Raw genomic sequence first — 24,879 nt, forward strand, 5'->3', positions numbered from 1 at the left:
CACAAGTGTCCTGTTTAACCTGCTCAGTGGTGTCTTTGGTCTTATTTATTCTACAAAGTCATAGCTTGAAATCGTTACTGTGAATTTACTGCTGAAGAGGGAAAAGGTTGAAGTATGGCTAGATGCAGGAGGGGAACAGGTTGTTTTATTTTCACGGGTAGCATTTGCAGTACCCAAGCAATGAGGCGTGGAGAAACTGGCTGTTGCGAGCCATATCCTGATGAGATGTTTGGGCCTCTTGTACAATCGTGTGATGTCTGCCACTGCAAATTCTGTTTTTTCCCTTCCTCCAGGAGCTGCTCTTCATAGTAGGAAATCTACATTGAATTACCCTTGTCTGCGTAAAACAAGGGCTAATAACAATTAGGCAATTGATTACTTTTTCAGGTGGTGAAAGATGCCTCTTCCAGGATTCGTTTCCCCATAGCACCCCTGACTTTAAACACCTGCAGCGTTCAGCTTCTGGAGAATTCAAAAGCTCGTTCCTCCCAGTGCTTGGATGTATTTATTGCATGCACTACATCTTTCCATGTCTGACCACTGTAGCTTGAGAGGAAATCATCTCTTTTTATTTCAGCGTGTGGGTTGTACTAGTTTAGGTGAAGCAGGATTTTTATATAGATTTTAACACTCTCGTAAAATTTTTGCATAATGAGTTCTTAAGCAAATTAAAACCTTGTGTGTAACAATTTAGCTTTTGCTTGTGAATTCAGGGGGTAGACATAGGTGTAGACAGTTTTAAGCCATGTAGGATTTTGTATTGCTATTTTAAATATTTTTTCAAATAATCGTAATTGAACTGAGGTAATTTTTGTGTGTAATGCAATATTATATAGTGGAATCTGCACCCTCCGTTATTAATGCTCTGGGTTGTTAGTTTTGAATGCCTTCCTAGCCAGTTAATAACCAGATTAGAGTACTGAAATAACTGAACAAAATGTCTGATAAGCGTCTCAGAATTAACACTACAAAAATACAACCTTTTAAAACATGTTTCTGTCTATGTTCCACGTAACACTGTAGATCGTTAAATCTTGTCAGTTTTGAAATCTAAAACACTTAGGAAAAAATGAATTAAACCCAACCTTTTGGCTGTTGCATCTTTTTGAGGGACATCCTGCTTGCGTGCAGGATTAGAAACACAATCCCAATTTTTACCTGCCAGTTGAAGTGTTCAGGAAAGTTGCTAAATGCAGAGCAGGAAACAGTGAAACTTGGCAGTTTTGTAGGGGAAGAAAAAGGAAATAAACATTTTCTGTAGTCTCCCATTCCTAATTGGTTTATGTTTAAGTAGCTATGGTGGGTAAAATCCAGATAAATATAAGTTTTAGAAATGACTGCAGATTTGAAAGGAATAAAAAGAAGGTGGATTTTTTAGCCCTGGTGGCCTTAAACCTTTAGAGGTGGCCTGTATATAAGCTTTATGTTATCAGAAGCTGTATCCTAGCTGCCTTAAGATGTGGTTATGTGTATGCATAAGTCTTTTTACTTTATCAATTTCTCCGCTTCTCATTTACACAATAGAGAAGAATGATTTTTTTTCTTATTAGCCATTTTCCCTTTCTGGTAATCCAGCAGCATCGTTGAGCTGCTCTGTCTTAGTTGGAAAATAGAGCAGCAACGTTTGTTGCATTTTAAAAACAGTTTCGATTGGATTGATGATAACAAAAATATCTTTTGAAATGTTCAAAAAGCTGAACTTTATATGTAAATGTGTATATTGGTGTTAAATGGCAGTTGTCTTCAGTGCTGTTCTGAATGTTCTGTTGGAACTTTTCCTTAATACTTCCATTTCTTCACTATTTCTTCCCAGTTTCACAGTGTTGCTTAACCATGTAATTTGCTCCACTTAAGGACCTCTTTCCGACCCCTTTCTCTGGCTGCGGTGGGTGGCAATGCCTGCTCTCTGAAGAGCTGTCTTCTGAACGCTTCCGTGAGGTTCTGGCCCTAAACCTATTGATCAAGGTAGGGTCACCGTAGTGTATTTCCCAGGCTGAAGTTGCAGAGTCCCCAGTCCCTGGGTTTCCTGCTGCTTTCCTGTTAGAATTCAGTGTGCCAGGCCCACGGCACCCTGCTCTTTCATGAATGGAATTCAAAAAGACACTTACATTTCCATAAATAAATTAGGAATTCAGTGGCTTCTTCCGGCTAATCAGGGCAGGCTGATAAACCTTGCTAGCTGTTTAATAAATGAATTGTGACTGATTACCTATTAATATGGACGCCTCAGGAATTCACCCTGGGGGAAGCAGAGCAGTGAAATAGAGAGGGGCATGGCCCCCTGGGAAATCAGGGCTTCATGTTTGCAGCTTAAATATCTCTGTGAAGTATCAATAAGGAGGTAATTGAATTTTGAACACAAACATGAGCGCCGGATGGATGAAGGAGAGGGGGGCTCTGATCATCTCTTCATGCCCCTTCATACTCCCCTCCCCTTTCCCTTAGAGACCACTCTAGTGAAGATAGATGCTAAATCCATTAAATAAAGATTAGACTCTGTCGTGGTAGAAAATGGCAGCTTAGCTAGATCCCTGGGCAAATTGGGACCTTTAGCAATACAGAAAATTAAAATATACATTTTTAACAAGTGTGCTGTCGACACAGTAATAATGACTGTGTGGCTTGTGGGGTTTGCTCACCTTTCAGATCTGCTTTTGTTTGGTTATATCACTTGCTCTTGTTTTGAAACCAGCCTGCTCGGTCTCTCTGAAGCAGAGGAGGCTTAGGGGGAGGAAAATGTGTTTTTTTTTTTTTTTTTTCCCATCCTGCTTTCAGTCTTGGGCTCTTTTTTTAGGTCCTTATGCTTTTGATAGTGTGGAAGTTCAGTGCTCTTCTATTTGAATAGGGAAATAATTACCTTTGGCTCCAGCACACTCAGATGCATCTCCTAAAAAGCAGCTGGAAATGGTCTAGAGGAAGCATAGAGATGATATTGGATATTGAAATAAAAATGTGATTGGGATTTTTTAAAATAAGGATTTTATTCACTAAGCATGTGGCTTTATTATTTACTCCAGATCAAGTTTTCTGAGTTCTGATAATGTGGGAAAGGTTAATATAAGGATGATCATTGTAAAATATCAATGTTATTTCTTGTTATGCAATGCATTGTAGAAATATAGCTGAAGTGCACTTTAACAGGTGACAGTCTTTATGATACTGTGCTAGACTTAGAACATGATCAGGCCTTCTTCACAACTTGGTATGCCCTATTCTCCGTTGGAGAAAGTCAGCAGATCCTCTTTTGCAGGCAAAACCTCATCAGCCAGTGTAAGTGGGGGACAAATTGCCGTTCTGGAGAGACTGCTCCTGTTTCTCCAAATAAACAGGATAAGATAATACAAGATAATCCTTCTGTAGAACAAAATCCAAAGTTATTTAACGTTTTTTAATAAGAGATGAGCCTAAGCTGAATGTGGTTCTGAGGAAACTTGCTGTTGCTTCCTTCTAAAAATTTTTCTCTTGATTTTAGAGTGTTCTGAGATGGCAAGCAGGAGAGGTTAAAAAAAAAAAAAAAAGAATTCAGCTTTGCTGAATTACAGTGGACTGAGACAGTAGTAGCAGGGGACCTTCTGTCTGTTCTTCCATGGCAGCTCCTTAGTAACACCACTTTCCAGACTCCTCTCAAGTGTTAGCAATCATGCCTGGGAAACCCTGAAGCATTCTCAGCTTCTGCTGCTAAGTTTTCTTTAGCTTATAAAGAACAAAAGTAGATATTAAATGGAAGAGAAGTATCAATGTATCTAAGTCCATTTCAGAGATAGTAATGATAGCACTGGGAATGCCTTGGCTTCCATTAACGCTGAGCTGCTGCAGACATGGAAAAGGTTTTCCATCTCATCTTCCATCTCCCCAGACTATCATCTGCTTCCAGATTCCAGCAGCTTGATCACTTTTTTTTGTTTTTGTCTTTTTTTGTAAGAGATTTTGTGTGGGAATATCTGTGTTTTTTCATCCAACCGTACTTCTAGCAAAGAAGAAAGTGTCTAAGTTTGGCTCAGCCTCATGGATTCTCTTTGATGGTGTTGGCACCAAATTGAAAATGAACAGGTACCACCCCTGAGCTAAACTGCAATAATTAATTGTGTATGCACTGTAGTGTGTCTCAGTTGAAGAAGAAGCCAGATCTCAAGCCTCCCTTTGTAAAGGTAGATTACAGCATTGGGCTTACCTCTGGCCAAGTATGTTGATCGTGGCCTCTTTCTCTTTGGGGACTTCCTGGCCTTCATCCCCTCATGTATTTGCAGTCTTTGATCCTTAAGTCATTGAAGCCCATCCTTTTTCAACCTCCAAACTCAAGGGCAGTCTGCATTAAAGCTCTTCTCAAAAGCACAGACCGTGATAGCTTTTTAAATGGTTTTGAATCCAGTCGTATTTTAATTGGTACAGGAGAGAGAGATGTAGGCCAAAAAAGCCTTGATCTGTGCCTCTGCCAGTCTTTGCGCTCTCACCTTTCTGCAGCATTCAGTAGAATATGAGAGAACATCTTTTAAGGATATTGCAGCTCCTCTCCTGAATCTCTCTCCTGCTTTCCTTCTCTTCACTCTCTCTCTCCCTGTCAACATGCAGACTAACTATTTATAACCCATCTGTTTTCCTTTACCCTCTCTGGCACCTTTCAAAGAAGCCCCCAGTGCCTTGACAGCTTGTACTTCCTTGTTCTTCTCATTCTACTGTCATCCTTAGTCTTACTCTATCACCTGTCCTTCTGTTTGCTTCTTTTGGATTTTTTTTTCTGCTCTCTTCTCCCTGCATGTAAACTTAGACCAGTTTTCTAGTTCAGGAGTCTTCCTTTGTGTATCCCTAGTTAAAAAGGAGAGATTCTCGCTGGTTTGGTCTGCAGCATCTTCTGAAAGCAGGCACGTGCCAGGAGCCTCACAAGCTTATGGCTTTCTACATATTAAGGCACTTAGTGATGCAGCATTTTAATTAAATTAACCAGAATTTGTAAATTGTAGATAGATTTTCCCAGATCATCTCATGATGAGCTTTTAGAGTGATCACACTGCTGGTGTTTAATCCATCAGATTGCCATATGGAGTGTTGAAGATCAGAATATCTGTGTATTAACAATTGCTGGTTTCTCATGTCAGCAAGTACATTTTCTTATTTGAGGGCCTGGGAGTACAGTCTGTTGCTGTACCTATTATACCAATTATATGGACCTCATGCCAGACCCCATTTCATGTCTACCCCTGTTTTTTGTTTTTTTTTTTAAACTGAATCCAGGTGATTCAATAGACTGTCTTAAAGGCATGATAGACCATGAGAGTCATCCCACCAGTGTCCAGAAATTCTTTGATTTCATTACCACAAGAGGAAAGGCCCAGATGTCTGTTATAAGAAGTTATTGGTATCCTTAGCATCAGAGGTTTCTGCAAACTGTTAAGACATTTAATTAATTTTTTATTTTTTTTTTAAATTTGGTCAACCAGAACGTGTTATAATTCACAAAAGTCAGAAAGTTGTTCCTCATCTTAGAGATCAAGCCGACCTTTTATTCCCTCTGTATTAATAAATAGCTGGCCTCAAATTCTAGGATATTTGCTGTGTTGGTCTTCCTTAGCAATAGAAGTTACTTGTCTCTTCAGAGTAGTGTTCTGTTCCATGTCATTGTGACAAATCAGTTTTTCTACCACTTTAGTTGTGTAAACCCCACTAGATGTTGGACTTTCTAAAGGGAAGAATATTCTTTGGGGCAGAGGAAAAAACTTCTTGTCTTATGACTTTTTCATTGCACTGCTTTCTTCAAAAAGAAATATTTACCATTCTGAGATGGGAGATAACATGGGCCTGATGCAGAAATATGTTTTGTACCCTAGACATCAAGTTCTTCTCATCAAATCTAATTTAAAATAATTTCCACTGTCAGAACCTTCTCAATTCTCAGCAGTGGTAACGTGCGGCCATTTTTACTCATCCAAACATCTTAACTGTTGGCTTACTTGCTTTCTTGGATGCGTTGGCAGAGTCTGGGGAATAATAAGGGCTTATTAAGACAACTTCAATTTTGATCTGCATTTAGGCAGTGTATGAAGAGGAGGGAACTGTTGGTATGTGTTGATGATGATAAATGGAAAACAGCGCTTTCTAACCTTCATTAGAGTAGTCCATTGTATCCAGCAGATGGCAATGAAAATGTACCTGCTGCTCTCTCTCCTTGCTGAGCAGTGCCTTAACTAAAATCTTAAATCCTGCAGACTGTACTCTTCCCTGTTCTCTGGTGCATAGCTGCAGATCACTTCCTAATGAGGATTTTGAGTGCCCCCTGCCTAGTGGGTAAAACAAAAGCCAACGCATCCATGGATTAACGAGAAAGGAATTTAATGCTGGCATGCTGTACCCCGCAACAAAATCTGTTTTCAGGATTTCAAAGTATTCCTTTAAATGTTCAGCACTTGGGCAAGCCTTTTTAGTAGTCTTCTCTTTCCTGGTTTACATTGTTTGTCTGTCCATCTGCTTGTCTGCCAGTTATCTTGGTATTTGTGTCATATGGGCAAATAAGCAGTGATCTTTCAATAAGCTCGGCATGAAAGGCAGTGTTAAGCACTCATCCTTTTGAGTAGTCTGCAGTACTCACTAGCTTGGACCTGCTGCTGGTTTTCCAGGCAGGACACAATTTCTTCAAGGCAGCAGCAGCATCTGTCCTGGAGAGGGGAAAACTCCGAGGCTGTGACAATAGGGATTTGTAGGACCTTTGCATATGGGAGGAGGAGAGATTGTGGATGCTGATGATATTTAGAGTGGGTGTCACTGCTTCTAATTAAATCATAAGGAGAGTGGGGTGTAGATGTAGTATAATGATTCAGATGGTAACTGGCTATGGCAGCAAAGCTGAGAAGTGAATAATCTTTTCTATGCAAGAATAAAACTTTGGTTCTGCTGGACTTTATCTTTGTTTCCTGTATTTTCTGTGTTCTTTTATCTTTATTTCTTCTCAGTAATATCCAGTTTCATATAATTTCTGTACAAGTGTTACTGTATGAATATGCAAGGCAAAGTACTTTGTTACTTCTAAGCAGCCAAGTGATTTGCAAGAAATGATAAAACGTATGTATATTAAACGCAATTATCACGTGAAATTATCATGAATGACCATGTCAGAACCATATAAGAAGACTTTGCCAGATATTGTTTATGTTTCATTCCATATTGGGTTATGTTGCTAGTTTACAATCACATTTCAGAGTATTTAGACCACACTGGGGACTAATGAACATTGCTACTTTTCCAGAACCTATGGCATTAAAAGTGCCTTTTACTAGCCCATTCATTTCATTTCTATTTGATAACCTGAGTAGATGTGGAAACAAACTTTTTACTCTCTCCTCCTGCTATTATCTCTGATAACTGTGGTAATCTCCAACAAATTATCTGTGATCCCTTTTTCTTGGTGACTATGAACACTACTGCTCTGCTGTCCCTAATTTACCCTTGTGACCCAGGTATTGTGGTTGACGCTCCAGTAAGTTGGCATCCGAGCTATAATCTAAATCTTCTTCCACACACGTGGGAAGCATGCTCTGTAAACACCCAGGGAGTGATCTCATTTGTCTTTCTCGCACTTGTTGTATGGTACTTATAGAAGTCTTGATGACTGGCTGTTAACAATGTGTTGGGTTTGAGACACTGTTCTGTGTTGTCTCACTTATCTATACATCTGTGTTGTCTGACAATGTTTGTGTAGTGTCTCTTCTGAGCCTTAGGACAGAAATCCCTTGTTGTGTGTTTGTACACCCTGTAGCAGCGAGGCTACTTGATCAACAGGAACTTCTGGGCTTTAAAGTAATTCAAGATGTACATGGGCATAGCTTGCTAGCAGTATTTTAAGTTACCTGTCAAGCTAACATCCTGGCAGTTTTCTTCTTTTTATGTTGGCATTTGGTTGAATGTTTTGGCTTCTGCTCTGCTTTGGCATTGCATGTACTAGCAGCAGGTAAGTATGGAATAAACTCGAGTGGAGTATTCCTTGAAGGGCTTTGACAGCATAAAAGTGGTTTTCTGCAGGAGTATCCAAGGCTCTTTTGATGGATTGCTTAAGAAGCAGCTCTAGGAAATACCACAAAAAGGTGCACCTGATGTCTGGGACCAGTTTCAGCAGCTGTTACCTTTTAGCATCTACCTGGACTCTCCAAATTAGAAATACAATCACTCTGAGCTGTACAAGAAGTCATATCTTAAGCTGAACTCCTGTTTTGGAGGCCGTTTTTTCTTTCTGTGGATCTTTATGAGATTTTTAGGCACCTTAGTCAGGAACCTTAATTTAGTTGTCATGGATCTAAGCCTTAGACCTGAACCACTCACTATTCATGAGACTAAAATGGGATTATTATGAAACAAGGAAATCCTATTCCCTTAGTCTGGGAACTTGACAGAGAAAGGTGTGTACCAGTTACTGATGGGGGAACCTAAGGGACGGAGAAGGCACATAGCAGGAGTGAGTGTGTCAGGAATAAAAACTAGGTTTCCTTTTACAGGCTAATGTCCTGTCTCCTGGAGCTTGCTGCCATTTTAGCCCAGTAATTGCATCCATCAAGCAAAACTTTACCTCTAAGTAACACGACTCTTTTGTATTTGAGGTAATGCTTTTTGACACCAAAATAATATTGTTCAGAATTATGATCAGAAGCAGAAAAGGAAGTACTTGAAGTTCAAACATGGCAGCAATTAGTCACAGCCTTGCTTATTATATTGTAAAGGAAGGGAGATGGTGTAGTGACATTTGCTCTCTAGACCTTCACTTTCTGTATAAGCTGCAGGCTGCTTGGAGGGCCATAATGCTGTCAAATGCTTTGCCTTGTGTGTAACTTGCAAAATCTTTTTTTCCAAGAAGTTGTAAAGTAGTTGTAATTTGCTGTCTTCATGCTACAGATCACTGTGCTGTTTCCCACCTCTTCCTCTACTTGACTTCTCTCTCTTGCAACTTCAGGTACTCTGTGGTCACTTCAGGCAGTCTTTTGGCAGGAATAATTTCAAGATGGTGTGAAATACACCATTCCTTTCTGGAGAGCTGCTTATAAATCAAGAGGTTTCTTCATAAGAATGTGAGGGGAAAAAAAAAAGGACCTCTGATTTTTGAAAGGTGACACGGTTGTTTTTTTACATCTCTGCAATTGAGAAGATAAATTGAAAATTCATATTGACTCCCAGCCCTGAAAAGAATGAGGGGGATGGAGTTCAGAAAAAAGCAATGGAAGCCAGTCATATGAAAAGAGGCAAAGAGGAATGCTTTTTATGCAATGAATAATTCGACGTGGAACTTTCTGCCATACTGGGATTCTTTTTAGAGCAACTACTTAGCAGCTATTGAGAAAGAATCAGGCAATTAAATGGCTAAGAAGATTTCTAGGTGTATCAGGATAAAATATAAAATGAAGTATGAAATATCAACTGCTTCAGGATACAAAACAAGCACTTGGGAAGAGGAGGAGCCTTTCAGAACTGATTATTCCATTTGTCTTCATAATGGGGTTGCTTTTTTTTCTGTGGTGTTTCTGATACTGGGTGCAGGCAGACAAGACACCTGACTGGGTAGATCGCTGATCGGCCCTGCTTTATTAATTCCTGTGTTCATTTGCATTTTTGTTTGCCTACAGATGTGACACATTTGTGTTTAGGAGGAAATAAATGTCTACTGTATTCTGTATTACTCTTTTCTAGAGACTGGTCTTAGATCCTATCTGTTGATAGGATTTTATATACAGGTTTTCAGTCGGTGATATAGGATGTACATTCAAAGCATGCTTTGAGGTATATCTCTAGAGAGAACATTATTACTAAACCCATTTGAGGGTGTCCCCAGTGGCAGCTCCATAGAGCAGGTGGCCTGCGTGGCACGAGCACACAGGGATTCAGGAGCCTGTGTCTTATCAGAGCATATAATCTAAAAATCATTCAGCCTGTTTTTCTCTCCTGGGGAGATGATGACGATGACACAGGGCTCTTATGCTAAAAACTAATTCTTAACCTGCAGAAGACGTCATTCAACACAAATCCCAACAGAAAAGGGCTGGGTGATGGATGTTTCTGGGTAGCAGGCCAAGCTGTCGTTTGCTTTTCAACAGATAGTTCTGAGGGTTGCCTCAAGATTTTCATCCCTAGTACCTGGCTTACTTGAAAAGAGCATATTAAATTTAAAAAAAAAAAAAGCTTACAATTTCTGTCTGCTAATCTGTGTGTATATAGAACTCAGAGGAAAAAACAGTTGCTCTCTCAGGGACTCCTGTCTACGGTTCTCAGGCTTCCTTGAGCAATAACCAAAGCAGTGGCTGGGTGAAGGACTGATGGTTAGGAAACAGTGTTGAACGTGTAGCAGGTAGGTAATGCTTTGGAAAGAAATGTAAGGTTGCATATACATCTGCTAATAAGACCATATCCAGTAGTGACTGTCCACCTCTACTCAGCAGTCGTTAGCCTACACCTGTAATACCACATCCAATGGTGTCCTCCATGCCTTGACGTGAGAGAGACATTGGTGAACTGGAGTGAGTTCAGTGGAAGGTTTCTTTAGTACCCTTCATCCGTCAGAGCAATCTCACCAGACAGTAAATTATAGAGACTCTTCATAGCAATCACCACCTTTCTTCAGCTTTACTTTACTCTTCTAGATGGTTTCCCTTTTGCTTTGCTGCAATATCTTAATTTTTGGTTTCCAGTAATGGATGAGGAACACTAACTAGTCTGCTATGACACTGTTAATTCAGGTTTTATAAGAGAAGAGAGTAATGGTAGACATGGCCTCAGACCAGTGGTATGCATGGATTGTGAACAAACATGAAGAGATTTTTGGAAGCCAAAGAGTACAAAGAGTACCAAGGCTAACTGGGCTGCTCTCAGTAGTCTTCTGGAGAGAAAAAGAATGGTTTGTTTGTTTGTTTTGGCTTCCCCCCCCCCTCCCCCCTTAGGGATGACAGTTGACTAGGATGCTTTATTTCTGAGCTTCAAGAAACTGAAGTTTATTCTGGCTGTTATACTCAGGAGGTATCAGCAGACTGATACCTCTGTATTTCTTTTGTTTGAGTCATGGCTTCAAGGTTTTCTTAAAAACCCATGGGGACCAGAAGTGCAAGGATGTTTATGCAGAATGTTCTCACATTTGTTCATAGGTCTTGGGAGGGTTTGGTTTTGGCTGTATTTTTTACATCTGGGCCTTGCCTAGTTGCGTTTGAGCTCATTAACAGCTAAAATGTTTTAATTTAGCAGAGTCTGCATGTTTATCTGTTAATATCTATTCCAAAAAGCCCTGAGTGGTATTGCAATTTTTTATCAAGTCAGTCAGATTAAACTTAGTGTTATTTTCTCTGAATAACACCACTCTTCCTGTGATTTTTAACTCTTGCCAATGTATGTGGTTTTTTTCCTGTATTTATTTCAACTTGACTCTAGTGGCATTTGAATGCTGTGAAAACCATAGCATTTCTAAATCAGTGCATTTCCTGAGATATTCTGTGACCAACTGGGAGTTGGTAAAGATGGTTTTGAATTCCCTGAACCCTCTTCTGAACTTTAAGATATTCCTCAGCTCAGGGTATTGCTTCCAGGAGAAGAGGCTCATGGCTGGCTTGAAATGAGGGCTTGAAATGAGTCAGTAGACTAACTGAAAAACAGCTGGACTGAGGCAAACAGTGAATATGCTGGGAAGGAAGAGGATCGGGATAAGAGAACACAATGAAGAAAGTGTCTTTGATTCACGTGGAGGAAAGAATTAAATGATGGAGGTGATCGTGGAGGTTTTCTTCTGCAACCAGAGCCCACAAACTGCATATTGCTGCCCTTCCATAATGCTACTTGAACTAAGGTTGAGATTTTTGCCTTGGAGCAATGAGATTTCAATAATTTACTTGAATTTGTTCATACAGACTTTTTACTTGGATTTTTAGAAATTATAGAAGTCCTCCATGTAGTTCCATTGTGTTATATCATTTTACTAACGGCAAAAGAAATCTTAGTTTATTTCATGTGTAAATCAAATAATATTATCTTCTCATGGAGGCCGTCAGTGTCGATAATTCATTGTTGTGTCTATGGCCACAGACATCTACATGGAAGAAGTTTCAGTAAGGAATCTGAGGATTAGAAAACACTTGAAAAATGTAATCTCTTTTCTAAAGTAAAGGCATATCTGGAGAAATAAATACAGAGTATGGTGGTATGAGCTTCTTCCCTCCAGGCACCTCTCCTCATGAAGCTTGTTGACAGAGCTTCACAGCTGAAGCCATTAGATAACCTACTGACAGGGACTCACTTCTTCCTTTGGAGGCCAAGGAAGCCATACTGGAAGCAGGACTCCAAGCCTCCTGTGAGAGTGCCTTGTTGTGTTCTGAGTGGATTTGTTTGTCCTGACTTGCATAACCATACAGCTTGTATCCCAACATTATTAGCCAAAAGGAGTATAGGGACTTACATAATCGCTACACGATTATTTTTCAGTAACTGTACTGTAGATATGTAATTCTCTCTACTCCTAATAACTCTTAATCCCTTTGTTCCTATTGGCTCTTGGGCTGAGATTTTTCCATGGCCTGTGTGCCCTGGCCACTGATAAGACTTGAAAAAATGGTGACTTTCAAGATTCACCTGCTTCGCTCCCAGCCATTAAATGCCTGCTCCCTGCATAGGCAAGGGAGGCCGCATCACAGGGCGCTGTTTTATGGGGGTTTAGACATTGCTTCTGCCTGCATGCCTTCTGAGAAGGACCCACTCACCTTTAAAAACATTTCATGCCCAGCTGCATGCGAGTATTCAGTCTAGGCCTCTCCACCTTGTTTCTTCATGTGTTTTTTGCTCAAGAGTTCTTGAGCAAGCAGTTTTGATCTCATTTCTGCATGTTACTAGATAAAGAAGATTCCTTTTAGAGATACAGGGGTAAGAAACCCTAAATGATCAAGAGTTCTTGGGCTTCTGCTGGGGTTGGGAGAGCAGGAAGAAATTATTTTCCTTATTGGTATGAACAGGCAGAAAAAATCCTTTAGTGTGCTTCTTGTTAAAACATTCCCATTTCTATCCCGGTCTTTGCTTCCAACATCTGTGGGACTCGGTGGTCAAAGCTTTTCCAAGCTGTATCTGTTCTAGTGGTAACTTACCCTAGTCAAGTCCCCTTCAGGTATACTTGCCACTGTTTTTAACTTTGATGTAAAATTGGCTTTCATACTGCCTTAACACTAGAAGAGTAACTTGAATTTATTCCTTTAAGCCTTATAAAATACTTGAACATCATTTTTCTGTGTGTAATTAGCTTCATGAGTCAGTGCCTGGTCTTAGGTCTTGACATTTTTGGCGTGTGAAGTTTTTTTGTGTGTACTTGACCTTGGCTTTACTCCAGAATAAATATTTTAAGCTGTTAGTTGTGTGTTGTTTTTTGTCTTCGGTCTGAGACTAGGGGGCAGACATAACCAGCACGGAGAGAAGTGAACTGTATAAACCACAATTAGAACTGCGGTGCACAGGTGTCTGAAGATCTTATACAATTGCCAAGCTATTTGTTTCTCAAATGAGAGGGGCTTTGGGAGTATATTTTGGAGAATAAAAAGAGCAGAAGGCCTTCCTTTTCAATGTTAGATTTTTGTTTGTTTTGTTTTTGAATCCTAGCTTGAATTCTTCCAGACTTACACATTTGAGATCTTTGCAGAACCAGCATAACGAATGGTTGAAAGTAATCTACTGCAGCTGGTGATGGAATTTAAAACTGGTCTCAGATAGGAATCTGCATTTAGGGATAAGAATTTCTTGCACAGTAGCTTTTCTCTGAACAGCAAATCAGGTCTTGTGGTTGAAAAATCTGAACGCCAACATTCAAAGAAAGATGACTTGTAATATTAAAGGAGAGGGGTTATGGGTGAGTTCTGCTGCAGATACTTGAGGTCTTTTGGGGAAGGTAGGCATCTTGAATCTCTATGCTAGTCATATGCAGAGTATTATTGTAATGAAAAAACAGTGAAGTGAACAAATAGCTCACAGTACAAGACACTCAATGCATCGAGAGCCCCAGCGTTCACTGTATTTTGCAATTTAATGCACAATAATTTTTTTTTAGTTCTGTATTTTTGTATGCTCCCCTGTGTCAGATCTGTATTCTTGGGATGTGCAGTTCCATTAAAAAATAAATAATAATCGCAGCCCCCTCTCCCCCCACGTACACTCATTTTCTATAATATGGTAATGATATCACCGTAGCAGTAATTACGGGTCATCTTCATTTCTTTCATCTCTGCTGGTTCTGATGGCTTCATTCCTTTGACGGAGAAGATTTGGCTCTGGGTGCTGTGATTATTTTGTTAAGCATTATTCGAATAGACAGGAGTGAGAGAAATTAATCAATCCAAATGCAATTAGCATCATGTTTAACCCAGTGATGGACGTCTCAAGGTGAAACAGCCAGGGGAGTTTCAGACATTATTATTCAATCCAGTGGCTCTTATCTAAATTATAATCAAGAGAGGTTTTTATTGGCTTCACAGAGAGAAGATGTAACTCTTTCCGTGCTTTGGGGGTCAAAGGGATCAGGTCTTTGGCCTCACAGGATGTTGGCTGCAGGCAGTTCCTGGAGGTGGGAGGTACTGTAGGAGTTTCATTTAAAGTGGGGGTCACACGGGACAAAATAAGTGCACGTCCTAGCATTTGTGACCTGGAACATAAGTTCAGTAGCTCCCTGGGCATTGGCAGGGATGTTACTGCCCCGTGCTCCAGGTATTCCCACTGCCTGGCCTTGCCCATCTGTACGTGAATGAATGCTGTTTGTAGGTTTTTGCGTTCAGAGCTCTGTGCACATCGTTGTTTGCAGCTGAGTGCGAAGGGAATGGTGCTACCCTGCAAGGTGGGGACGTCTGGTTAGGAGAACAAGGTGATTATTTTGCAGAGAAGGAATTTATTTTTTTAGAGCAGATGCAATTTTAATTTTCATTGGTACTAACAACAACATTTTTGAGGAAATCTCAATCTGCATGAAACAGATCTGTTATCACCACTGTGGATAATCCTGAATGAGCTCTCGAGTTGTCTTGTTAGGTGTACAATAAAACACAACAACTGTGCATGGAGAGAAATGAGACCGAACGAGGGTACATTAGGATTTCATGATTCAAGAAAGCATTGGGTCTTTGACTCCAAGTTCTTAAGGCTCCAGGTAATATTCACTCAAGTATTTCAGTGGTTTAAAACTTTATCAGCCTCTTCTGTTTACCACTTCTCTGTCAGAGATGACCATTTTCATTGCACACAGGGAGGAAAACTCCATGCTCCTCACCTGCTCTGGTTCACAGCAGGTTTTGTGCAAGCCCACCTTCTTTGACATTTCAAAACAAGTCATGCCAAGCTATGTACTGGAGCTGAGGTAAGGGTAGATTCTGCTGTCTCATCCACCAAGGGAAGGACAGTAATGTTTTGTACCAAGGGTGGTGTTAATATTTTAAAATACTGCAGCAAGACTTGACAGAACTCATCTTTCAGAGCCCGAATTCTAGCACTGTTGCCGACTCCTTTAGTATACATCCGTGCATCACTTCTTACTGAGGCTGTGACCCCAGCTGTAAGATAGGAATTAAATCACTAGATGTTTCAAGAATATTATGAAGCTTCATAAACTTTGCAGGTGCTTTGATACTGATTATTGAAAGATGACATGGTATCACTGACTTACTCCACCTGGAGGTTTATGCTGAGTCTCTGTCATCTTACCTGAAAAATGTGCTTCAGGAGTTCTAGATGATTATGCTGGTATTTAGTGGAAACAGTGAAATGTTTCTGAAGCACGGGTTTGAGTAACTATATGCTGGTTTTATCTTGGTTAAAGGCAATTGGCATTGCTTCTGCTAGCCTCTGCTCTCCTGGGATGGCAGTTCCAGCTTCATGGAACTGGGCTTGGTGCAGGATTCACTGATTCGTGTTTGACCGAGGCCAACAGTTGTCAAATAGTATTTCATTTGACAATTACGTTAAAAGAGTATGAAGTTAGCAGAGTAATTAGAGATCTTTTTGTGAAGGAAGAGGGACGAGACAGTGCCAGCAGGCATTTTTGGGGTCTGTTCTTCCATGAGTATGCATTGAGCCTAGGAGTCAAAACCAAGTCAGAGACGTGAACAGATTGCTTTCTCTGATGAGAGAAGTTGAGATTATGTTGGTTTGCTAACAGTATTCTCCTGATTTTGGCTAATAAAGACCTCATTTTCTTTTGGGAGTTGCTTAGTACTAATGTCAATCTTAACATGTTTTTGCTGTTTTTAGATTGCCTTTTCGCCTTCACCCCTGGTGACTGATTTTATTTCCCTTCCAAATGCAATAGTGGTCAAGAGCAGCCCAGAGATTTGGCTTTGCCATTGGCTTTCACAAGTCCTGTCAAGCTCCGGGGCAGAATCCTCTACAGCTTTTTGTACATCCTACCTACTAAGGAAAAGAATTGTTGTCTTATCCTCACATGGTGTTAAGGGACAAAAGAAGCAATTGCCTGAAGCATTATACACTTGTGATAGAAGGGCTAAACCAGAGAAGTATTTTGCTGTCTCTCTGCAATTCATGTTTTTTTCCCTGAACTGGTAATTTCCACTGGTAGCTCTTCACAAATAAAATCCTCCTAGTTTTGTTGTCTATGTAGTGCTAAGACACAGCAGTTTGAGAATGCGTGATTGGCACTTTAGGGGAATCCTTTCATGGCGAAGAACAAGTTATTTCGTTACCCTAAGTACAATTGTAGGGGCTGAACAGGAGGAATATTTTAACTGAAAAGCTAACAAAGTATGCCAGTGCCCAAAGTAATCTTCTGGTAGTCAAGAATGTAGCATTCAGTGTGATCCTACAAGGCATTTTAGGGCTAAAACCGTGTTCTGTTCATAGGGTATTAATTGTATTTCCATATATTTAGTATCAAAGCATTTAAATACCAACATGGCTACATTTTCGGGTCAGAGGAGGAGCACAGTCAAATTTGCTCAAGTTGTAAATTGTGGGGAGAGGCAGAGAAGTGTCTTTGGCAGGGTGACTTCATTTTAAAATATCCATGATTTGAAGATGCTCACAGGCTTTGTTTTGAGATTTTTAGGATAAGTCAGGAAGCAGTAAGCAGTGGAAGGTATCATGATCATGATAAATGTATGATAAATACAGTTTGTCACACATCTTTTGTGTAGACTTTGTCACCAAGTCTACACGTATTTGAAGTGTATGCTGTATTAAGAACGTGTGTGTGTGTGTGTTGCTTAGGGATTCTCCTCGTTTAAAGTTGCTTATATAAGTGAAAGTCACTATTTTTGTTGCTGGTTTTATAGCAGTAAATCCTTCCATTATTTCTTGGCTATCCAGACCTTATGACACAGTTTGTCTTGTGCTGTCATATGTATGAGAAGGCTTTTTATGGGGAGCAATCAGCCTGGACCCCAATCTCCAGGACAGTGTTTTTTCTAATTAAATTGTCACTGGAAGGAATATCTGGAGCAGCAGTTTTCATTTTCTATCAAGGGAAAAAAAAACATTGAGTCCTTGTCATTTGATTAAAAGTTACTTAACCTTTAAATTGCTACAGATGTAAAGATAACTCTGAGTTTCCAATGTAATCGCCTCCAAGTTAAAATCAGGAAAATCTTCGTGTAATGAAACCCATATGTCATAGTGAAAGGATGCAAAGCACTGGCAGAGTGGGCTGCTCTCGCAGGAGATCTGCACCCAATCTTGTTAACCAGGACTGCTTTTGGTAATCCCTCATCTCCTCACTTGTAGGAAATCAATCTGTACTACTGAATCTTTCAACCAGCAACCACAAAATTTACTGCAAAGAAGCAGCTTGGGGACAGTTGTAGTAGAAAAGGAGCCCCAGGCAACAAGACTAAATGCGGGATTGAGGGATTGAAGTCCTAAAGAGGAGATTATATTAAATCTTATTCTGCTCCCCTATCAAGTAGAAATCTCTCCTTCTCCTTTCAGCCTCAGTCTTCCCTGTCCAGTACCTGTTCTTGAGATCTCCCAGGCAGCAAACTGAATTCATAGCGCAACATTTTCTGTTAATGATAACAGCCCGATACCATTTTCCAGTACAATTCTCTTTCAGAGAGTCTACTCAGCACTCAACTTTCATTGGAACCAGTGCTGATAATATCTTAAAGGTGTTTTTTTCCTATGGTCTTCAGTACCCTCTTCTTCCTCCAGAATATGTGAGATTAATTGGTATCCAAGCTATTGTGATCATATCCATTGTTGATTTTCTATTGTTGTAGATGCACAGCCACAGCGAGGTTGTAAATCGTCCCCTGCCATGGAGATTCATGTTTCTGTTCCGTGCTGCACAGCCTCTGTAGTGTCTGTTTGCTGGGACAAGGAAACCTGTGCTCAAGCCTTCTCTTCGCTAGAAGTCCGTAGTTTAAGCAACCATTTTAAGGAAAAATCCCCAAGGTTGTCCCTACGGTTTTGTCCACCCTTTTAATTAAAAAATCCACCTCTGTCTACCACACAACGGGCTTCTGCTGCTCCCTTGGGTGGTTGTTTAAGACAGGTCTTGCTGTCTCTCTTGGACTGTGATCATATTTAGAATGGGGGCGACGGTTTCTTCCTTTACAAGCTCTTCCTTCACTCCAGCAAGCTTCCAAATGGCCCAGCTGGAAATGATATTCCCATTTTTAAGAATTCATTTATCAGAAGCGATGCTGAGTAGAGGAGTCGGTTTCGTATTCGAGGCTTTTCAGTGCAAAACCCAAGCCGAAGGCATACCCTAGTGCAGATTAGAGAGGAACAAAGGGGAAGGAGTAGCCAAGACGTTTGAACGCAGCGCCGTGTAATATGTATTTGGCCTGTGTTTACCAGGAATACATTGAGCTGGGGTTCCTGGGCAGACAAGAGAAGCAGCTGAAGCAGGGAAAACAAGATTGTTAATGTTTGTGGAAACTTGCCCTTAGGTTGGCTGGGATGTGTTTGCGGTACGAGGATGTTTTTTCCTGGCCGTTTTCATACATATACAAAGACGTAAGGTCCTTTCTTTCAGCTTGGCATCATATCTTTAAAAATAAAGCCCTGTTGCAAGCCGGAGTATGTGAGGAGAAGAGGAATACAGAATAGCAGAAGGCTGTCTCCTGCTCCTAATGGGATTTTGTAGCAGCATGTGCGAGTTTGTTTTAGAAGTCAGAAATGAACAGATGTTGGTATAAATTACCTCTGTGTCTGATGTCTTGCAAATTAAAAGCGCGGTTGGCATCACTAAACAATTTCACCAGGTTGGGGGGGGAAGCGGGCGGTGATTATTGTAGCAGGTCGGTAAGAATCTTTAAGCTGCGGCAGAACAGGATAGCAAGGATAAAGGAATGAAGAATAAAATGAGAGGTCTGTGAATTAATCAGAAATGTTAACATCTCCGATGACAAGTGAACAGGAGGGCACGTGCTCTGGAGCAACCCCCAACCCACAGTAATTTCGCTCAGCGCACAGAAGGAGTCTATGCTCTCTGCCTGATTTATAGGGTGCAGCCTCTTTGGGGGAACGGAATTGTCATGCATTCGTATATCTCCTATATGGGACTTGCGCTCAGAAAAAACTTTGCACTCTATCAGCTGTAGTTGGGTTTGGTGATTTTTCCGTAACAGCGTTTTAAAACCCTGCGCTGTCGCCAGTGCAAGGCAGGGAGGTGTCAAGGAACCAGTGGCGAAAACCTGTTCCTAGCTGAAATATTTAGAAACTTGCATTTTTATTTAATCATCTTCTTTGTGCGTGACAATTTTCTTGACAAAACAGCAGTCCACTCCCTGCCCTTCTGCAGCACCTTGTACCCATGTGTCGGTTTAGCATCCCTGAAAGCTGTCTTGCAGATGGGGAAGTAGAGGTACAAATGAGTAAACGATGTTTGTGGCAGCTCACCCTGAATCAGAAGCAGAGTTGGGAATGGATCCCAGATGATATAACTCACAGCTGGAGGCATGAACCAAGGGAATAATGAGGTGATCTGCTTGAATCTGCAGTCAGCCTGAAGCAGGAGCTTGCTGTGGGGCACGTTCCCATCAGGGCTGTGGACCTTGCAGCCTGTGAATATCCATATGTACTGGGCACTTCATAACACTAACTGTTTTACAGGGATATTGTCCATGACGACCACACCTCATGCTACAAATTTGGGTGGTCAAGTTAGAACGTAACAACTGAGACCAGGCTTCAAGGCACAATTTCTAACCTTTATATCTAGAATAACAAAATGCCTTTACCTGATGGTATTTGAGTGTTTTAAGCTAAACACTTATTATTACATTTATTTCCATTCAGACAGATAAGGAGTAATGTCAAAAGAAAACTCAACATCAGCAACAAGCCCACCTCTAGTTTTTTATGCTAATTGTCATTGCTGTTGTTCCTCTCAGCAGAGAGGTCAGGAATTGAATGAATAAAACAGAAAATTAATTCCTGTCTCCGCCTTTCAGAGTCTCTCTAGGCTAGGTGTGGGAAACATGCATGCTTTCATCAATCCTGTGAATAAAAACCTCCAGGTTTTGATGGCTGTCAGTCCAGCACAAAGCTCACACCTTTATGTAAAAGAAATGAAGGGAAGCTCCAGTGGGAAAATTGTCTCTCTTGAGGACTCAGTCGCTAATCGTGCTGTCTTTAATGCATTGTGTTGTGTTGTGAGACAAAGGTAGTATTTGGGCTGCTCTGCCAGCTTGTGAGCTTATGGGCTGACAAGTCAGAAACGTCTCGTGCAGAAAAGTGGCTGTGTAAACCCTGCTGTAATACAGCTACCAGAGATTGATGGTGCCAAGAGTGAGAGAGAGACATATAAACCTTGCCTCGCTGTATTAAACATCAAAGGAATGACAATGCAGAGAGAGTGAGAAGACCAAAGCTCTATAAACTTTACTTTATTACACCATCCATAGATGAACTGCGTTGAAGGAATATAAACCCCATTATATTACAGCATCCAGGGACTGACAGTGCTGAGAGAGAAAATGCTGTCTAATTTCTGTTGAAGATCATAGCACCCAGGGACCAATAATCCTGAAATGGAGAGAGTTCCATAATCTCTGACGGATTATAACATCCAGGAACAATTGCTTTGAGACGGAGTGATGGAGATCTGGAGTATACCATTCAGAGGAGGATAGTACAGAGACAGAAAAGGGGATGCTGCAAGAGCATAATGCAGTAGGAATAGAAAGCAGAGATTGTATGTAATGAGACAGTCTATGGGAATTATTGCTGAGTTTAGAAGATTCTAGGCCTTGCCTGCATTTCTAGATTGTCAGAAATTCAGGCTGGAATTTTTAAACTTTTTTACTAGATTATTTGCTTTTCACTTAAATAAAAAAGTCCTTACTATTAATATAAGTACAAATTAAATGAATTTCTCACCCTCTGGTTAAATACTGCAAATTATACAATTCTGTTTGGATTTCTTGACTTTTTTTCAATATTAATCTTTTTTTTTTCCTCCCTTGTGATTTCAGCTAGAGAAATGACTCGAGGGAAATTCCTGAACATCCTAGAGAAGCCCAAAAAGTAGCTGCAACATCTGGAGTTGGGACAGAAAAAATACCCCGACTGGATCCTTTTACACACTGCGGATCCAGATGGACCCCAGAACTTCTAAAGAGAAGTACAAAGCTCTTGCTCCAGACCTTCAGAAGCTAACACCTCTTGCTTCCACAGCTCATCTCTTTGCAGGGGAGACGCACTGGACACACAGGTCACAAGGACTGCGATTGATTGCCTTGGAATTCAAACTTTATCCGACCTCAAGATACCCAACGGGAGGATTCGACCCTGATGTGGGATGGCAAAGTGAACAGCCGTCGTGTCCTTATTCTGTTGTTCTTGGCGGCAGCACCTGTTTGAAGTACTCAACAGCTCTCTGACACAGGCCAGTGTGCATCGTGGTGCATTGGCCTTCTTGTGTCTGTTGTCTTACATGCATTGCTTTCCTACGTGCAATTTCTGTGCTGAATGACTTGAGCAGAGTTTGGGGTGTAGATTGATAGCGTGGGTTCTGCAGGATTACATGTTTTTAGTGTAGAAGGCCGGTGTAGTCTGTGCATTAGATTCCAGTTGCTCACTGCCTTCAGAGGAGCGTGCCTGGTACACCGAGGAGGATCTTCAGTACGTTGGTCCATGCACTTCACATGGCTTGTATCAAGCGTCGTGTGTACCAGGAGCTGCATCTCAGTGCTAAATGGTTTTCTAGTGAAATCTAGACTGACGGACTGCAGAGAGTAAGAGGTGTTACTGTACCATGAAGGAAAATGTCCCTCGAGAAACTTGAGCCTATACAGGAAGAAACAGCTTTGTCAGTACCCCTGCAATTCTCAGTTTGCTTCTTACAAAGCCAGAAACTGAGGGAAGTTACAAAGTTGAAAGGCAGTAACGTTTTCAGTATTCCAGGAAGGGAAACAGGCGTATTAGCCCCATTGCAAGGATATTCTACTCAAACGGAGTCTTCACACTTCTGAAAGTAATCTTTCTTGATATTTTCATTACTTAGAAAAGAGCAATCTCAAAACTTGCTTCACCTGCAAAAATAATATTTTAAAGAGAATTTTCTGTGACCTGGTCTCTTTCAGCACACAATCTTGGACTTTATTTGTCCTATAGTTTAATGTATTTTCTTTCTGTTAATGCACTTCTGCATGTTCATTCCTGAGAAGTGGTAAAGAGCATGCTGAGATTTTATTTTATTTAAGAGAATAACTTTTTTCATTTCATCCTGTTTCCTTTTCCTAGGAAACTGCATTTTAAGCATTAAAAAATATGTTCCTCTTTCTAGGGTAAGACATAATATTGAAACGTTGGATAAAGAGCAGTTTTTTCCCCATTTAGAAATGTTATTTTTAGCATACAGGCTTTTCAAAATCTGACATTTCCCAGACTGTAGTCACATGTGAGAGGAGAAATGACTTGGAAATAGTACTTGTGCCTCATCATTAACAGAATGTCCTTAGAGCATTGCAAATTTCTGTCTTTGCAGAGAGAGGAGACTGTTTTCAGGTGCATGTGCAATAAAGAGGGGGAGATTTTTAATCAAATAGACTACTCTGAATTTTTACTAAGATGATTGTGGCCATTTGCTTTGCAGTCTGTGGCCTTGGTGATTATCAGCGAGAGAGAGACTCATTTTGGACAGCTCCTGTTAACTATGTTTAAGCAGTTAAATTCCAAATCCCAGAAGACCATACAGAAATACTGAATATTTAGGTGTGTCAGGAGTGTGATTTTAAACTTACTGGATTTATTTCTATACTTCTGTTTGTGCAGGGCTGAGCTTAACAGGACCTCCATCCCTTGAGACCATGAGAGATAAGTTGAATGTGAAGAGAACCTAAAAGTGCTAATTCAGAGATAGAGGAAAACTATTGATGCAAACCAATGTTGATGTAGCTTTAAGTATTAAATTATACATTTTGAAAGCAATTTTAAGCTTGTATACTATATATATAATATATATATACACACGTGAAATAATGGGATACTTGGTCTGTATCACTAATATGAGTTCATTTTATAGAGGTTTGATGATCCAACACATTAAGAAACTGAGATCTGAAAGGAGGAGGAATATAAGAGAAGATAAAGCTTGGCATGGAAGTATATGTATATTTTCTGATACGTTCAGCAAAGAATTTCAAACTTTAAGTAGTTTTTGGTAACATACACATAGTGTGAAAGCAAACAAACAAAAAAACCTTTACCATACAGTACTTATCCTCTATAGGGCAGCAAATAATATATGCTTTAGAATTGGTATTTATTGGCTTTGTACTTGTCATCCGTTAAGATGAGTCAGTGCTGTATTTCTTTATTGGTAATATTTATATGTATTTTTGTGTGTTAGCTGGAGAATTGTAATCTGTCTGTTACTGCTCTGGGGTCTGATAGTAAACAAATGTAAAGCTCAAAGAGTAGTCTGGGTTTCCAGAAGGGCCCCCTGAGATGCAGAATCTGTTGCTTAGTCACTTAGGCAATACTCATCCATAGGCTCTTCTTCACTATTAAGATGTGTAATAAGGAACACTTTGCATATCACCACCTCAGTTTTCAGCCTGTGAATATTTCATTCCCATCAGTAAATGAATAGATGGCAATATCCAAATGGCACTAAAGATTTTCATGCCCTCTTGACCTCTTCCCTTTTTTTCTTCAGTGATGTCCTTCCCAACATCACTGCAGTCTCTGTCTATACAAAAAAATCTGGGTGACTTTCTAGTGCTGATAAAGTTAGATATTTTGAAACAACAAGAAGTTTTGATAAATGATGTGAACGAAGAGTATAATAAGATCAAAATTTGGTAATACTGTTTGAGCTTGTGCATTGCTTTATAAAGTGTTTTTGTGTATTGGTATGTTAAATGTTGTTGTCAGGCTCTTGGAAATAAACCCAATGTTTTTAGTTCCTATTAAATGCCAGTGTTGTATTAAATGCTTAGTTGTAAAGGCTGTTCAGTTTTGGAGTACCAAATGCTTTGCTGTTTAATCCAACTGAGAATAAATTCTTGTTCTATTAATCATTATCAAAATAAAAGTCTAACTGCACTGGCAATGGAAGAGGGCGATACTCCATTCAATTTAGTGTTTTGCCATTGCAAAATTAACAATTTTGGAACAATCCTATAACCCACAGATTCTCAGTTTTTCTTTGTATTTCCCTGATCAAGTCACCTAAAAATAACAGATTCTTAAAAACTGACTAATCCAATGCAGAGATAACGTTTGAATGTTATTCTCTTTTGTCTTATTTTTATGTTACGTAAAAATGTAACATGCTGTTACAAGGCAAATCACAAGCCTGTCTTACTTGTAATGTTCGATTTGATTATAAATGGTTGTAGACACATAGGGAAGGATATAAACAAAAGGCTTACACACAGATTTTGCTTTAGGTTACCTTCTCCAGCAACCTGTTTTAGGGACTTAACTGAGCTAGTAGTTGAATCT

The 24,879-nt window shown here is 40.1% G+C and overlaps 1 protein-coding gene across 3 annotated transcripts in view; it reads left to right on the top strand.

The window, feature by feature from the left end:
• Window positions 1–24,484, top strand: part of LIN52 (lin-52 DREAM MuvB core complex component) — a 44,351-nt gene extending 19,867 nt beyond the window's left edge. Inside the window, exon 6 of one of the 3 annotated variants that reach the window (XM_035539214.2) lies at window positions 21,402–24,484. In XM_035539214.2, coding sequence (XP_035395107.1) covers window positions 21,402–21,457 — 56 coding nt within the window. In that variant the 3' untranslated portion in view covers window positions 21,458–24,484. Of the gene's footprint in view, window positions 1–387; window positions 937–8,929; window positions 9,705–21,401 lie in introns of those variants that run through there. The other 2 variants (XM_035539215.2, XM_035539212.2) reach the window with 2 other exon arrangements.
• The last annotated feature ends 395 nt before the right edge of the window (window positions 24,485–24,879 follow it).

This window comes from Cygnus atratus, chromosome 5 (genome assembly GCF_013377495.2).
Source record: "Cygnus atratus isolate AKBS03 ecotype Queensland, Australia chromosome 5, CAtr_DNAZoo_HiC_assembly, whole genome shotgun sequence".
Lineage (NCBI taxonomy): Eukaryota > Metazoa > Chordata > Aves > Anseriformes > Anatidae > Cygnus > Cygnus atratus.